Source organism: Xyrauchen texanus, chromosome 11 (genome assembly GCF_025860055.1).
Source record: "Xyrauchen texanus isolate HMW12.3.18 chromosome 11, RBS_HiC_50CHRs, whole genome shotgun sequence".
Lineage (NCBI taxonomy): Eukaryota > Metazoa > Chordata > Actinopteri > Cypriniformes > Catostomidae > Xyrauchen > Xyrauchen texanus.
This window is the reverse complement of record NC_068286.1, coordinates 39,723,809-39,742,026: the sequence shown is the minus strand read 5'-3', so window position 1 is coordinate 39,742,026 and position 18,218 is coordinate 39,723,809. Positions and strand designations below refer to the sequence as shown.

Genomic DNA, 18,218 nt, shown 5'->3' with positions numbered 1-18,218 from the left:
GTAGAACTTGACAGGTGTGCCAATTCTCTGAAAATCTGCAGAGCTTTCTGTGGCCACAGCTTTTCCATGTGGCCCTGCCGATTAGTAAATGTGTTATTGTCAATGTGTTTCTCTATAAAGTCTGCTTACAGACAGTTTTTTTTTTAATCAAATGACTCTTTGAGTTCCAAGATGTCAGTTTCTCTGGGTGTCTCTAACACAAAATGTATTTATACTGATGATAAATTACACACTTACACACGCTTCCTTTTGCTGCCTTGCCTCTATTTATGAGTGTAATTTTGCATCTGTATAGTAAAAATTTGTGTAGATGTCTTTAGGGCTGGGGATAATGAAAAAAAGAGCACTGTGCAGAATGTTATTTATAGATGATTATTGACTGCATGCATTCTCATGAATGTATTATTCTATGTACAATCCCCCACAACATACTGCATTCGTATTTAATAATAGGCAAATCAAGTCCCCATTCTCCATTACTTTTTCTCAATAAGTTCGCCCTTTTTTCTGATTGTGACTCACAATGATACTTCCTTTCTGTGTTACCTTTCTCTCTCTCTCTGTATTGCAGTCACTGCATTCAGCAGATTTTGGAGAGCGTTCATCACTGCCATGTTAATGGAATCGTCCACAGGGATCTGAAGGTCAGGACACACACACACTCTCTCACACACTCTGCTCCAGACAGTGGCACTCAATGTAGCACAGTCCAGTGCCAAATTTAGCACAGTCTGACGTAGCCGGATCTGGTATTGTCTAATAGAAAATTGCCTTGTGTAGCGCACTGCTGTGTCTGAGCATCTAATCTTTTATCCTTTAGTCTACCGAAATCTTCACAAAGCTTCTTAGCTAGTGATAATCAATCTACATTTGTGCGGAAACAATACAGACTTTATGGCAGATTTAGCTTTTTTGTACTTCTTCCAAATTGTCTTATGTGTCTTTGAACATGGTGAGGAGGTGTGAGTCATCATAGTCTAGTCACAGTTAAGAGAAGAACTCTTATAGAATAGAATAATGTTTTATTCATTTAATAGCTGCTTTTACTAAAAAGCCCATTAAATAGGGAGAATTACGACCATTAAGTGATATATGTGTGTATGCGTCTGTTATACTCAAAGCCTGAGAATTTGCTGTTGGCCAGTAAGATGAAGGGGGCTGCAGTTAAGCTTGCAGACTTTGGTTTGGCCATAGAGGTCCAGGGTGATCAGCAGGCTTGGTTTGGTAAGTATCACACAATACATTTTTTTTTTTTTTTTTTTAAACATACACACATATTTTCTAAAAAGACCAGCTTAAGCACTGTTTGGACAGGAACAGTTGTCTAAATGGCATTTGAAGGGTCATACAATGGCTGTTCAGATTCAGTGATCTCCTTATTAATTTAAATCAGATGGAATTCCAGCAGTATTGAACCACCACCAACTGTTATTTTAGCAAGAAATTTGGCAGAAAAATCCATAATGATTGTGCACTAGAAAGTGAAATTAAAAAATTAGCTTCAGGTATTCAACAAAGGTCAAAACAAATGAGAAATGTTGAGGAAAAAATAACAGACAGCAATCACAGACAGTTAGGAGTTAAGATAGGTGTTTATAATAGGTGTCTTTACGTACTTAATACATTGTACTTATTATGTACATATGTGTTGTTGTACTTATATTTAAAGAACCTGCATTTAATTACATCTGTAGTTACACAGTTAACCTTACACCTAACCCTTACCCTACCCCTACTTCTAAACCTACCTGTATGTCAACTTTAGAAGCAGCAAATGTGAATCTTGTGAGAATTTTGCAGAACAATATGTGGTTACATAATAAATACATTGTATTGTATGTAGTTTAAAGTAAAGGCATAGTAGTTTAAGACACCTTATGTAAAGTGGGACCAAATAAAGCATCAAAGATGTATTTATTAGCATAGTATAGTATAGTATAGTATAGTATAGTATAGTATAGTATAGTATAGTATAGTATAGTATAGTATAGAGCTGAAAGATTCTGTAGGACCCACTGCTATATACTGTAGCTATAATGTTAATATCACCAATTTTGCAGGACTGTAAGACTTGCCAGCTTTTAAAACTAACCTATAATTTAAAATTGTAGAAAGTGCACTCATTTCTCTAAACCACTTTATTTACAGGTTTTGCTGGTACTCCAGGGTATCTCTCCCCAGAAGTCTTGAGGAAAGATCCTTATGGCAAACCTGTGGACATGTGGGCCTGTGGTAAGTAGGAATACTGAATCATACAAATTTGAGCCTCATCACTGACAGTGAGGTTTGATGGATGTCATTGTTAAAGCTCATTAACTGCTTATTAAATTATTGCAGCCTGATAGAGTTTTTAAGCAGTGTTGAATCTAATCAACTAAATGGAGTGTCTTTGGTAAATAGTTTTCTATTTTTCAGCTTAAAACTAGTTTGGTCATTTCAAGCAGTTGCGTGAATGTTTCAGTTTAGCCTTGATGTAAAGGTGATTGCATGGTTATTCATACTAAACATCTTGGATGTTTCTTCCATCTTGCAATGGTGTTACCATGGTAAAGTGATAGCTTTGGATGATAATATCATGATACTTTTTTGTACTGTATAACATTGTACTGATGTTCTGTCATGTTTTGTGGGTTTTAAATGGTACTCCAAGGTACTTCAAAGAATACCATGGTACTATCACGGTTTACTTTATGTCCTTAAAACCATGGCAGTTCCATCGTACCTTTTGGTACTTTTTTGTTTGTGGCATTTAGAGATGTTTGAAAGTCAAACCTTTTATAGTGGAAACTAACTAAATAGACATTTCATCAGCAGTCATAACAGATGGATTGCATATGTTCACCCTTTGGCTAAACCTCTACCAACTAGATAACATCATGAGACAACTTAACATCATATCAGAATTGATTTCCAATGGAGTTCAGATTTAAGTTGGCTATTTGTTTTAAAGAGCATGTGAATGTGCCAGTAATGGGAGCTCTGTTTCATACAGGCAGGGTTGGGAGTTTTACTTTTGAAATGGATTCCACAACAGATTATAGAATACATGCTTTAAAATGTAATTTGTAAAATAATCAAGTCAAGTCAAGTGGTTTTTATTGTCGTTCAACCATATACAGTTATTACAGTACACAGTGAAACGAGACAATGTTCCTCCAGGACCATGGTGCTACATAAAACAACATAGGACAAACACAGAACCCAATGAGACTACACAGACTAAATAACATACCTATATAATGTGCACGTGCAAACGTGTGCAAAAAGTACGGGACAGTGCAATAAATTACTAACATTAACAGGACAATAGGCACAGTGAGAGACAGTACAGTGCCGACCAGTACACAGTAGTGCAAAAAGATGACAGCTTCTAAAAATGCCAAACATAAACATAATATACTATGAGATAGTGTTCTATGCACATAGCAGTTATTGAGGTAGCAGCCAGGTATAAAGTGAGAATAATTAAAGTTTAACTCAGGACACGTGTGTGTGTGTCAGTCCAGTCTCTGAGTATTGAGGAGTCTGATGGCTTGGGGGAAGAAGCTGTTACACAGTCTGGCTGTGAGAGCCCAAATGCTTTGGTACCTCTTGCCAGATGGCAGGAGGGTGAAAAGTTTATGTGAGGGGTGTGTGGGGTCATACACAATGCTGGTTGCTTTGAGGATGCAGTGTTTTTTGTAAATGTCTTTGATGGAGGGAAGAGAGACCCCGATGATCTTCTCAGCTTGACACACCCACACACACACACACACACACACACACACACACACACACACACACACACACGTGTTCTGAGTTGCACTTTAATTACTGTCACTTTATAACTGTCTGCTACCTCAATACCTGCTATGTGCGTAGAACACTATCTCATAGTATGTTATGTTTACGTTTTTAGAAACTGTCATCTTTTTGCACTACTGTGTACTGGTCGGCGCTGCAGTGTCTCTCACTGTGCCTTGTCCTGTTCATTGTCAGAAATGTCTTGTACTGTCCCGTACTTTTTGCACATGTTTGCACGCGCACATTATATAGGTATATAAGTATATATATAGGTATTTTATTTAGTTGTGTAGTCTCATGTGGTCCTGTGTTTGTCCTATGGTAGATTGTTTTCTCTTATTTTGACTATAAAATCTCTATAGCCTGTACAGTAAGACAAAATACACATGTTAAAAATACATTCTCTGAAAAACCTAAATATGATATGCAGTGTTGCTTCTAAAACAAGATAAATCAAATTGATCTTGTTTTAAGGATTTTTAGATATTTTTACAGGAAAACAATACAAAAATTATTATAAAGAATATAATTTTTTGCCCTAATATCAAAGGGCTAACTATAAAAAATTTATTATGATCCAACGTGAATTTTCTTGATAGAAAAATATGATCGTTCTGTAACAATTAAAAGAATGTATTTACATGCATTCTATTAGTATGCAGGGTACCTTTAATACGCTGACCATATAATTTGCATAATTTGCGTGTGCTGTGTGATTAGAGAGTTACTCAGCTCAGTCTGTGTGCAGGTGCAGGTGCAGAAGGATGATGAAAAATATGCTCTCCCTGACCTTTATTATACTTTTATGTTTTGTGACGCTAATGGTTTGTTAATTTTCTCATGTATGAGAAGAGCAGCCTGTGTATCTGCCATTAAATGTGTGGAATACAGACTTTGCTGTTTGGCTCCGTGATTTGTCAGACTAAACTATATCTCGGGGTAAAAGTTTTACAGTGTCTGGTAACTTGTGCATGTAAAATGGCTAGAAATAGCATTTTAGCTTAGCGTAAAGCTGACAATTTACATAAGGTTTATTTCCATTTCTTCTGCTCCAAACTTACTTCAAACTTACTTTTATGTCTGCTCATATGAATGTAGCACATCATAAGGAAGTGTTTCACTGCTGTTCAAATGCACTTTGGATCACATCATTTATATGTATATATGTTTTCCATCTGACAGGACTAAATATTAAATTAAACAAATGACAACAAAATGCAAAGTAATCTCTTCAGTAATCAACATACTTTATGAATGTAACTATATTGTTAATACCAATTATTTAAATTGTAACTGTAGTGGAATACAGTTACTTATATTTTGTACTTTAAATACGTAATCCCATTACATGTATTTCGTTACTCCCCAACCCTGCATATAGGTGTGATTCTCTACATTCTGCTGGTTGGATATCCACCATTTTGGGATGAAGACCAGCATCGCCTCTACCAGCAGATCAAGGCTGGTGCCTATGACGTAAGTCTGACTAACTACATTTTTGATGATCACAGAGATGGACAGACTAAAGCTCTTTTCCCAAAAATAGTGAGACGCATACCAAGGTAACATTTCAAGGCATAAGCGTGCACTTGGTGCAAAAGCTAGTGCGAGCTGATCATGCTTGTGGAAGGATGCTGGTGCTGGCAATGACAAAGACGATGATGACGATGATAATGTGATGAACCCAAATGCAAATGTATTAATAAATGTGAAACTACAAATGTGAAACATAAACATGAACTTGACTTAAAACTTGACTTGACATAAACATGGCTTGACATAAACACGTTTCCAAACACAATACCTGACAAGGAACAATGGAAAACACAATGGCTTCAATACTAGACATGGGAGAACACATGACAAAGATGACCAATGAACAAACAGAACTGATAGCAAGACAATAACCCAATGAAAACAAGACACATGAACAATGAGGGAAACAGGAATCACATGACCAGGGAACACATGACTTGAAACAAGAACTAAACTTTTCAAAATAAAAGACATGAAAGACATGAATAAACAAAATACACATGACACTACATTTTAAAGATTCTGTTTCAAATGAAAAGAAGTTCTGTTCTATTCTGTAGTTAGCTGTTATTAAATGCAAGAATGTGTTTTGTGTGAATGGCCCATTTGAAGGCAGCTGCCTATGTAGGCACTCAAGTCATCACTTAAAGATTTGTTCTTAATGTATGCTCAAGATTTAAATTTGCACAAATTGCCATTAATCCTAAAAAGCAGTGATGAGCCAAGAACATGTCCTAGTGAACTGGAAGGGAAATTAGAAATTAGAAATTTGAATAAACTGTGATCAATCATTTTAGCACCTCAATGACTATGTTAAAACTTAGAATGAAAAATTAGATGAGATTGCTTATAAATCTGCTGATAATATTTTAATATGTTGGATAACTCTGATAATAAATTGATATAATTACGCTATGATTCTGGGTTCCAAGGCTGACAAGTCATACATAGTCATTAACTGATTCATTACTTGTGATAAGGAACCATTTTATATCTGTTTGTAGTTTCCCTCTCCCGAGTGGGACACAGTAACCCCAGATGCTAAAGATCTGATTAATAAGATGCTGACCATCAATCCTTCGAAACGCATCACAGCTGCTGAAGCCCTCAAACACCCTTGGATCTGTGTATGTGTTTCATCATCCACATACAAACACACAAAAAAAAATGTAATCCTCGCTTATCACTCGTAATCATTATTTTTTCCTCTCTCCAGCAACGCTCCACTGTAGCCTCCATGATGCACAGACAGGAAACTGTGGAGTGTTTGAAGAAGTTCAATGCCAGAAGGAAACTCAAGGTTAGCTTCTGTCTGGTTTTCTCCTTCGTCAACTTCTTTCATAGGTCATTTGACTAGCGTAGAATTATTTGGGTTTTTCAATGGCCAAGATATTCTAGATACTTGTCATTTGTGGTGGGCGAATTATCCTGCAAATACATTTTAAAGACATTATACAACCCTAAACCTAAAAAAGTTGGGAGAGTATGAAAAATGCTAATAAAAACAAAAAGGGGTGATTTGTAAATTCTACTCACCCTTTGCTATATTGAAAGCACTTAAACTACACATTATATGATGTTTTTCCTTGTGAATTTCATTGTTTTTATAAAATGTACAGTCATTTAAAATAAGATGATTGCAACACGCTCCAAAAAAGTTGAGACGGGGCAATTTAAGACTAATAACAATTTGACGAGTTGAAAAAAGAAGGCGATGTGAAATGTTAAACAGGTGAGGCAATCGTGCCATAGTATATAGGGAGCCTCCAAAAACAGCCTAGTCCTTTAAGAGCAAGGACCATTCGAGACGTGTCAATTTGCCTACAGATACTTCAGCATGTAATCCAGCACTTTGAGAGCAATGTTCTCCAAAGACAAATTCGAAGGATTTTGGGCATTTCAACCTCTACAGTGCACAATATATTTAAAAGATTCAAGGAATGGGTGCGTATAGGGCAAGACAAAAACACTTCTGGATGCATGTGATCTCTGATCACTCAGACATCATGGTCTTAAAAAACAGCATTCATCTGTAATAGATTTCATGAACATGGGTTTGGGATTACTTTAGTAAACCTTTGTTAGTCAACACCATTCGCCGCTGCATCCACAGATACAAGTTAAGACTTTACTATGCCAAAGCAGAAGCCCTACATCAACACTGTCCAGAAGCACTGCCTTTGGACTCGGTCTCATCTTAGATGGAAAGTAGAACAGTGGAACTTTGTTTTTGGCCTGAAGAGTCCACATTTCAAAAAGTTTTTGAAAAACAAAGCCATTGTGATATCCAGGCCAAAGAGGAAAAGGGTTTATTAGCGTTAGGGATGGGCAATTGTGCTCGAGTACTCGAGTACTCAAACGTGACAGCGACGATCGATCATAAAAACAATGATCGTGAGTTTAAAAAAAGACAGATTTTTTTCATTGTTTCTGATTGGTTGTAGCAGAATTTTGGGCGGCACCTTGAGCTCTGATTGGTTAACGTTGCCAGAGCGTGCGGTCCAAAGTCCAGAACAAAGAACAGAGAGAAACAGTATTTGTACATAAAATGTCTTGCAATACCAGCGAGGCAACTCAGATGAGCATCGCATCTTTTACCGTCAGACAGAAATGCAACGTAGCCAGATCCACAAATAACAACAGCAGAAAGAACCTGAACACAAACTTATCCAGTACTGTCGCAACATTGGATCCAACACACAAACATCTGAAGTTTCTTGAGACAGAGCTTTGAGAGAGAGAGTAAAGGAGCATCTGAAACAGCTTTACAACACTGTTACAAATTCTGTCACACCCATACAAAGTGACTCTCTGCCTGATCGAGCAGCAATTACGGCGTTCGACACACTTTTTGGTGAGGATTACGGCGTGAGTAATTTTTGTTCGCGTGACAACGAAATCTAAAGTTACTTCAGTGAGCCATGAATCCAGGATCATTTTCTGTGGTGGAAGGTAAATGAGAATCGGTTTACAAGATAAGCATTGTACTTCGCTGTTCCTGCGACATCTGTTCCAGCGGAGCACATTTTTTCCACCACCGGGCTAATTGTGAATAGACCCTGCACACGCCTCTCACCTGTGCAGGTAGACCGACTCCTCTTTTTGAACAAAAATATGTAGGATGTAGCCTATGTTTAAGTTTCATCAGTCGTGGTAAATATACAGGATGTCTTTTTTCTGTAGCTTTGAAAATAAAAACTAAGCCGTTCGTTTTTGTTGTTGTTTCAAAAGCACTGTTGAAATAAGCTGCTAAAGTAATATTGAAGACAACGTTTAATTAAAAAATTACAGTTGAATAAAGTAGCCTAAAAGCAATCACGATGAAAATCAACACCCTTTTGTCACAGTTTTTATCTTGTGTTGAAAATATCCTTTAAATTATATTCATAATTCATCAATAATCATCATGTGTTGTTCAATAATTTAAGTCAGTTTTACTCTGACTAAAATGTCATAATTTTAGCCAATATATAGGCGATGTCAGCAATCACTTGATAAAGTAGATGAAAATACTGTAATCAGAAATATACATAACATTATGAGAACACTATAGAATGTTGTGAATTATTTTTGCTTGCCCGTGTTTCAGCGCGCTGTTAGAAGCGCATCCACAACAGGAGTTACACTCTCTGACTAAAGCACGTAACTGCATTTGCATCCTTTTGTGCAGATACAAGTTGTAATGTTACGTTATGTTGTGTATCTAGGATATCTGATTAATCTCATAGGATGCGTCATGTGTTAATTTATTCTTCAGCTTCACCTAATGCAGCTATTCTATTTCAGATGTTTGTTTTTCGATAACATTGATGCAGCATAAGCAGTGTTATTTTTTATAGTTCATGTTTTCATAGACATGTTTTTATGTTATTTTATTTATTTAACATTTTCATAACAATCTTATAATATTTTCATTATCTCCATGACGGACACGCCCCGCCCCCCGCTCACGCCCCGCCCCTCGAGTACTCGTTTTTGAGACCTATCAACGATCGAAATAAGAAATCAACAAAAATGCCCATCCCTAATTAGCGTGAGGTCCAAAAGCCAGCGTCTGTATGGGCTGTCTCCAATTAAGAATGTGTGGCGCATTATGAAGCACACCATACAGCAATGAAGACCCCCGTACAATTGTATAGCTAAAGACCTGTATAATGGATGATTGGGGAAAATTCCACTTTCTAAACTTAACAAACTTGTGTCTTCAGTGCCCAAATACTTAATAAGTGTTAATTTAAGAAAATGTGATGTTTCACAGTGGTAAACACTCGACTGTCCCAACTTTTTAGAGCGTGTTGCAATCATCTGATTTGAAATGACTGTACTTTTTTAAAAAACAATGAAATTCACAAGGAAAAACATCATATAATGTGTATTTGTAGAGCTTTCAATATAGTGAAGGGTGAATACAATTTACAAATCACTCCTTTTTGTTTTTATTAGCATTTTTCATACTGTTCCAACTTTTCCAGAATTGGGATTGTAGAAAAACGAGGGTATGCATTTCTCCTGCTATAGCTTCTAAATGGTTCCCCCTTTCCTTTCTTTCTTGCTTGTTTTCTTTTCCCCTTCTCTTTCATTTGCCAACCTTTAAATGCAATCAGGGTGCAATTTTGACCACTCTCCTGGTCACAAGAAACTTCTCAGGTATGTCTTGCACTGTGTATATTTGCATTGGGTGTGTTTATGTGTGTGTCTGCAACATAAGGTTTTGATTTCTTCTACAGCTGTAACATTCTTTATTTTGCCACATACTGTACACTCACCTAAAGGATTATTAGGAACACCTGTTCAATTTCTCATTAATGCAATTATCTAATCAACCAATCACATGGCAGTTGCTTCAATGCATTTAGGGGTGTGGTCCTGGTCAAGACAATCTCCTGAACTCCAAACTGAATGTCAGAATGGGAAAGAAAGGTGATTTAAGCAATTTTGAGCGTGGCATGGTTGTTGGTGCCAGACGGGCCGGTCTGAGTATTTCACAATCTGCTCAGTTACTGGGATTTTCACGCACAACCATTTCTAGGGTTTACAAAGAATGGTGTGAAAAGGGAAAAACATCCAGTATCGCGGCAGTCCTGTGGGCGAAAATGCCTTGTTGATGCTAGAGGTCAGAGGAGAATGGGCCGACTGATTCAAGCTGATAGAAGAGCAACTTTGCCTGAAATAACCACTCGTTACAACCGAGGTATGCAGCAAAGCATTTGTGAAGCCACAACACGCACAACCTTGAGGCGGATGGGCTACAACAGCAGAAGACCCCACCGGGTACCACTCATCTCCACTACAAATAGGAAAAAGAGGCTACAGTTTGCAAGAGCTCACCAAAATTGGACAGTTGAAGACTGGAAAAATGTTGCCTGGTCTGATGAGTCTCGATTTCTGTTGAGACATTCAGATGGTAGAGTCAGAATTTGGCGTAAACAGAACGAGAACATGTATCCATCATGCCTTGTTACCACTGTGCAGGCTAGTGGTGGTGGTGGTGGTGTAATGGTGTGGGGGATGTTTTCTTGGCACACTTTAGGCCCCTTAGTGCCAATTGGGCATCGTTTAAATGCCACGGCCTACCTGAGCATAGTTTCTGACCATGTCCATCCCTTTATGGCCACCATGTACCCATCCTCTGATGGCTACTTCCAGCAGGATAATGCACCATGTCACAAAGCTCGAATCATTTCAAATTGGTTTCTTGAACATGACAATGAGTTCACTGTACTAAAATGGCCCCCACAGTCACCAGATCTCAACCCAATAGAGCATCTTTGGGATGTGGTGGAACGGGAGCTTCTTCCCCTGGATGTGCATCCCACAAATCTCCATCAACTGCAAGATGCTTTCCTATCAATATGGGCCAACATTTCTAAAGAATGCTTTCAGCACCTTGTTGAATCAATGCCACGTAGAATTAAGGCAGTTCTGAAGGCAAAAGGGGGTCAAACACATTATTTGTATGGTGTTCCTAATAATCCTTTAGGTGAGTGTATATACAGTGTGGTGTTCTTGATTTATAATAGCATAATTTCTTTATTATTTTTATATAAATCTTGTTATTGATTTCATTTTTACATTTATTTGTATTTTTACAATTTTGATTTTATTTAAAAACATTTGGTGTTACCTTTTTTTGTTTACCTGTTGATATGCAATCGCCTATATGCGGTAGTAACATCACTCTGCTTACATTTAATATATAAATTACCATCTATAAATACATCTTTTCCAAGGTCTAGGAGTTCAACATTGATATCTGATCTCTGTTTCACGATAGCAATGCTCCAGAAACAGCAATTTAGTTATTTGTGCCAGGAGTTCAAATGAAAACATGCAATATAAAAACAGGACTTCATACCTTTTATATGAAAATGCGATCGCCAGATGAATCCAGTTTGCCACACTTGGGTCAGTTGTCTAGACAAGCATCCATTGAAAAAGATCCAATAGCATTTTTTTAGTACATAAAAGTGATCAATCTGAGAAATATTTATATATTCTCCATTGTTTACATGAGATCTCTCCTGAAAGAATTACCCTTCGTCATCGTTCTACAACAAACTATGCAATCTGAGCAGCATTCATGTTGTAAAACTGTATATGATCTTTTAGATTAGAGTCTCATAAACAAAATGAGCATGTCTCCAAAGTCTATTTTAAAAAATGGTGCATAGTTTTATTCATAATAGCCAAGCAGTGCAGTCAGATTTTGTGTTGTCTTGAAAGGCGGAGCCTTAATTTTACTCTGTACACCGCCAGTGATTTGCAGGAACCTCTTTTTTTGTTAGATCATCTTCAAATTTGAAACATAACTTCTTTAGACTTGTGGTTTTTAGAACATTGTATTTCTGGGTTGTCTTGTCACTTTTATTATAGTTTTTTTAGATTATAAAAACATGTTCAGCACAAAATATTTCCATTACTATAAACTTCAGCTTCTCTAACTTTACAAAATAACAACATATGTTAATTCTGAAACTTGTGAAATAAAGCCTGCGAAAAAGATACTGCGACTGTGTCCAAACTCCAAAGGGTCCAGTAAATAAAACCATTTAAGTTCAGGTATGTCATTTTCATGGTTTGTGTTCAAAAAGGGGGTGCGTATCAACAGGTTTTTTTTAAATGAAGTGGTACAGTACTTTTTTCAGACTTTTTATTTAAAATGTCCTTCCTGTTCAACATTTCTTTATCTCCTTTTTTTTGTTTTGTTTTTTGGGTTGGGGTGGGTCCTGTTTGTCCCGTGAGGTAAGAATCAAATTGGACTTGAGAAGGGGATGTGTTTTTACTCCAACCAGTCAACTGGTTTGCTTGTTTGACACACTTCCCTGTAACTATGAGATACTAATTATCCTTGTTTGCATGTGATCAAACAGGTTACGTTCATCACATCACCATAACGTTTAGAAATTACATGTAATCTTTCAAAATGTGAAATCTGTAAAAAAAAATATTCAACGCTTATGCAGTCATGCCGTAAGCAGGAATTATAAATGAAATGTTACATTTGAATAATGTAATAACATGTGGTGTGTTATGAATGTAATCACAATAATAATTCCTAGTTTTACGTTACTGAGGGAGTAATTGGTCTTGCTCATAGAATAAGTATCTTGAGTGCTTGTGCATTTTCTGGTTACATTTCCATCTGGATATGTTCATTTACTGGAATGTTATATACAGTATATAAGCTATGGTGCAAAGATTTTGAAATGCCAATTGTTTAAGTATATTTTGGATACATATTACAATAAAATTATAGAAAAGCTTTGAGCCAACTATAGCTTTATGGTCATTATGATAAGCTCAATTCAAAGCAACTCTTTCTTCGAGGACAAATGTGTGCAGTTTGAATACTGTAAACTATATTAGCATGCTATATTCTAAAAAATATAGTATCACGAATATGAACCTAATTGCCAGGATTATGCTAAAATATACAGTATATTTCTAAATATGTACGAAATATATATATCGTCCTCTTTTATTATCACAAATAGCCTCCTTTTATTATTTATTTACAAATTGCATTTACAAATTATTTACTCATGTTTTACATCTTGTGCTCTTTATACAAGAACTACAAGAATTGTGTGAGAACTCATGTTTGAGGATAATTTTTTATTTTTTTTTATTTTGTTGGACTTTTTGTTCACTCAAAAAAAATATTTTTATCAGTATTATTGATGCCACACGATATAGAAGTTCTATTTTCTACTTTTACAACTTTTGTTTATGAGTTTATGTACAATAACCACAAACAATAGCACATAAACTGCTGAGTTGTGAAATCATTTTCAAAGAAATGTTTTTTTTAAATACTACATATTTCCCTAAATATTCCTTGTTCAAAACCTATTTCTCAGCATCAAATTACACTTAGAAGAAGTTGGAATACTAAATAAAAATTTGAACACAAACACACGTATCCTCTAAGAATAGATTTGCTAGATGTTGCTCTGATTTTGATTTAGTATTGCATTGTGTGTAGGAAACAATAGAGTTCCTATCCTAAAAATGAAATATGACTGTGTTATGTGTTTCCTGCCAGAGTTCTTGTATCACAATTAGGAGAACTGTAATCCCAGAATGCCTGCTGCATGTTTCCTAATAGATTTGTAATGTTCTAATATGTAAATATTAATGGTTCCCTTTCATTTTTCAACCAACAGCAGCCAAAAGCTTGTTGAACAAGAAGACAGATGGTGTTAAGGTGGGTTAAGTTTGTTCCCTAGTTATCCTTTTGCAAAACCCAGATGTAGCCTACAGTATAAAATAACCTACCGTAAGTACTTGGCAATACCTGAAAATAATCTGAAAGCAAAAACATTGTGCATCCATCAGGTTTATGCTGTTGTTTGCTGGTTGTTTTTTCAGAAATACTAAGGTTTTTAATTAAGAAATTAATTAATTAATTATTTTAATTTTAATTTGAGTTTCCAATTCAAAAACAATGCATTTTTTAATGAGAGTGTTGTGTGGCATTTCAATTCATTCCATTTTAATTCCAATTTTCAGGTTCTATTATGAAAAAGAAAAGATTTGGAAACATAAATCTATTTTGACCTTGAAATGTTTAGTTAATTCCCTGAATTTGCTGGATCCAAAAAAAAACATCCTGTCAGAACAAATGCTTCTGACACCCAGTTTGTGATATGAGTAACAAATAATGATATGGATTTTTCCAACAATCCTGTCACTCATGTGTCTTTTTTGTCTTTATTAGATTTTATTTAAGTTGTTGAAATAAATTCACTAAATCTCTCATAGAACAAGCTATTTGAAATAAATGTGGCCATTATCCAACATGTAGTGGGTAATGTACAGTCAGCCGGTTGTATCACAGATAAATGATTTTGTGATTACAACAGGCTGCCTGTACATAATCCTGCTTATTACATGAATAAATGCATGGACATAAACAAGTTATGTTATTATGTTAGAATAAATAAATTGCTGAACGACTGAAATCAACCTCCGGTTTGCATCAGAGTTCTGTTGGTGTTTATTGTCTAATTAATGAACGTCTGACTGCACATTATGCATCTTATTACAAGACTACTTGCCAAACAAATACACATGAAACACTAATTTGAGTTAAAATTATTTATTAGTTTACTTGTAGAGATCGCACAGTGATCGATGGATTGCAAATACCCAGATGAATAGTCTTATATCTGGATGTGCGGTTGTTACAGGGAAATATCAGACCAGTAGGTGGCACCATTGGCCAATCAGAATAGAATATTCCAGAGAGCTGTTTAATAATATGGATATATTATATGGTAGATATTAAGGTTAATGAAGTTAATTGAAAAAGTAAGTGTAATAATCCAAAATAAGTAAATAATAATTAATGAATACAAAAATAATGAAAACTTAGAATTTTAATGCTGCTGCGTGTAATTTAATAAATGTTAAAGTATTTCTATTCAAGCTTAATGTGTAACATAAGCTTAAACATTAGTGTATCTGTTTCCTAAACAAAGAAAGTCAATGCAGTTTGGGAAGCCTGTTTAAAAGCAGACATTATTTTTCCAATTCTGCGAGTGCTAGTGGCACAAAAATTACTCACAAATTTATGGATTATTTATTGTATTATTTGTGGCAGATTATATGTCCACGCTTGTGTCCATCACATGTGACTGCTGTTGTATTCATCACATAAATTGACATCATCAGTTCCCTCATGTATATCTGTGTCTGTCTGTGTATCTGTTTTCTGTCACAGAACTCTTGCACTTCTTTTCCTTGTCTTGTGGAATTTTGTAACCCTAGTTTGATATAGTAGACCCCGTCAGTGTAAAATTTGTTAATGTGTGATTTGCTCCTCATCCCACTTACAGGTTAACAACAAAACCAACCTAGCCAGCAGCCCCAAAGACACAGGCCCTGCCCCAGCACTGGTACCACAACAACAACCCTACCCTTTGCATGTCATCACCTCACTAGACCCTCCCCTGCTAAACAACGAGCCAGATTTATTTTCCTTTCATAATAATAGCTCTATACCAAAACGTAGTGTGCTGTCTTGCGGTCTACACCCTACATGCTGCTACCTTATATGGCAGCATTCTATCCTCACATGTAACTGATACTCTCTACAGAGTCTACAAAAACGACGTGATTAGTAGAAACTAGTATTATTTTAGCATGGTGCTAAGCTAACAATATGATTTTTCAACAAGGATAAAAAATTATGTTTAAAAAAAACAACATTTGTGAAAGTCATATATTGTGACAAATAACATGTATAGTAGGCCTATTTTTAGTCAACATTACTCTCGAATCTACTGTATCCACCATACTGGATTGGTTTTTTACTGTTTGACGCAATGCATTGTTGAATTGCCATATCCATGAAGGATAAATGTCTTTCTGCCTTGTAATTTGGCTAAAAAAGGCATGTAGGAAGGCAGTAAAATGTCACTGCCTACATTTGGAACAGCCTTCATGTTGGGAGTGTGCCTATGATGCCTTACAGATGCTTTCAAACTAGTACGTTTGATGTGCACCCGGGTTCTAATGACATTAAAATTGTTTTCCGAACTTGGGTGCGCACCAGAGAACCGCACCCGAGACCCCTTGATAATGGAGTCCAACTCGGGTTCGGTCCAAGCAATCGAACAAAGTGTGAAAACACCCTAAAATGATATCTAAGTAGGCAATTCACAAGGTTGACAAATTAACATAAACAAAGATTTTTAGAAGAATATCTCAGCTCTGTAGGTCCTTTCAGAGCAAGTGAATGGGTACCAAAAATATTAAGCTCCAAAAGCACATAAAGGCAGAATAAAAGTAATCCATACGACTCCTGAGGTTAAATCCATATCTTCAGAAGCAATATGAAAAGTGTTGGTGAGAAACAGATAAATAGGTAAGTCCTTTTTTTACTATCACGCTCCCCTTTCAATTTCACATTCTTCATTTGTTTTTGGCGATTCGCATTCTTTGTGCAAATCGCCACCTACCTGCAGGGAGGATCATTTATAGTAAAAAAGGATTTAAATAATGATCTGGTTTTCACCCACACTTATCGTATCACTTCTGAAGATATGGATTGAAACACAGGAGCTTCAACATTTTGGTCACCATTCACTTGCATTGTGTGGACCTAGACAGGGTGATTAAATGATTAGGGAATTTTCATTTTTGGGTGAACTTTTCCTTTAAGCTGCTTAAAATATATTTAAGATGTGAACCCAATATCTTCAAGGAAGAGCTTAAGAAAAATAGATGTACTAGCTCTAAACTATTTTATTATCCAGTCAAATTAAAAAGTATGACAGTACACAAAGTGATATAATCATCTTAAAGCTAAATTAAGACAATTAATGCTTTATAAAGAAAAAAAAAAGGGTTTGTAAATCTGGCGTTGTTAGTATGTCCTTTTTCCCAAAGTTCAGACTGAGACCTTGCATGACCATATCATACTGTATGTCACCTTTAATTTCACATATGTGTAATGATTCCATGTAATCTTCAAATTCAAAGAAATTTAAAAGGTGTATTCAATCATATTTTCTCTGAAAACATCAAAAGCTACTAATTGCCGTTTGCCTGCTCTATTTTTCCCATTCGCGTTTACTCATTAAGTTTACATCTAAATATTGTCAAATAAAGGCTCTGAGGGTCTTTCTCTGGCTTAATTTGAATGCTTGGAGTGAATGCTGTGCAGTGCATGGCTGGTGTTGGCATTGCTTTGATAGGGTCATATGCTTAGAGCTCTTCACTGTCTGCAGCTTCACATTGTTTGCTTAGCATAATGACGCAGACATGTGCAAACAGGCATGACTCTCGGACTGATGACACTGTGACGTACTCAAACTGACACACACCTAAACTGTTTCTTTTTCTCGCTCAATTTCTCACACACACATACATTTAACTCTCTGAGGGTGATGTTTCTTAGACAAATGACAAGTGTGTATATGTAATTTTCTCTGATCTGGTGGTGATCAGACATGACATTACGATCAAATAAGCTCAGTCCCACTCAAAGACCACCAGGCTGATTAATTACTTTGTATCTGCCACTCTCTCTCTCTCTCTCTCTCTCTCTCTCTCTCTCTCTGTGACCACATCTTAGCAGTGATCCAGTGAAAAATGGTTTGAAACCAAGATCTAATGCATATTGCAAGAGTAAACATATTCATAGTTGAATTTCTTGTGCTTTACTGATTGCAACTCCCATAACAGAAATCGGATATATGGCAGGCAAGGCCATATATGACAGACACTATACTGTACATGACATATATTATGTATACTTTTACATATTTTCCCAAATTTGTTTGACGTTTTATATATATATATATATATATATATATATATATATATATATATATACACACACTCACCTAAAGGATTATTAGGAACACCATACTAATACTGTGTTTGACCCC

General features: G+C 35.9%; 1 protein-coding gene across 7 annotated transcripts in view; it reads left to right on the top strand.

The window, feature by feature from the left end:
* Positions 1-18,218, top strand: part of LOC127651909 (calcium/calmodulin-dependent protein kinase type II delta 2 chain-like) — a 61,009-nt gene that overhangs the window by 26,155 nt on the left and 16,636 nt on the right. For 5 of the 7 annotated variants that reach the window (XM_052137967.1, XM_052137966.1, XM_052137964.1 and 2 more), the window contains exons 6-14: positions 572-644; positions 1,122-1,224; positions 2,149-2,232; positions 5,165-5,259; positions 6,324-6,446; positions 6,536-6,619; positions 9,924-9,966; positions 13,986-14,026; positions 15,660-15,719. In XM_052137967.1, coding sequence (XP_051993927.1) covers positions 572-644; positions 1,122-1,224; positions 2,149-2,232; positions 5,165-5,259; positions 6,324-6,446; positions 6,536-6,619; positions 9,924-9,966; positions 13,986-14,026; positions 15,660-15,719 — 706 coding nt within the window. The remainder of the gene's footprint in view (positions 1-571; positions 645-1,121; positions 1,225-2,148; positions 2,233-5,164; positions 5,260-6,323; positions 6,447-6,535; positions 6,620-9,923; positions 9,967-13,985; positions 14,027-15,659; positions 15,720-18,218) is intronic. The other 2 variants (XM_052137968.1, XM_052137965.1) reach the window with 1 other exon arrangement.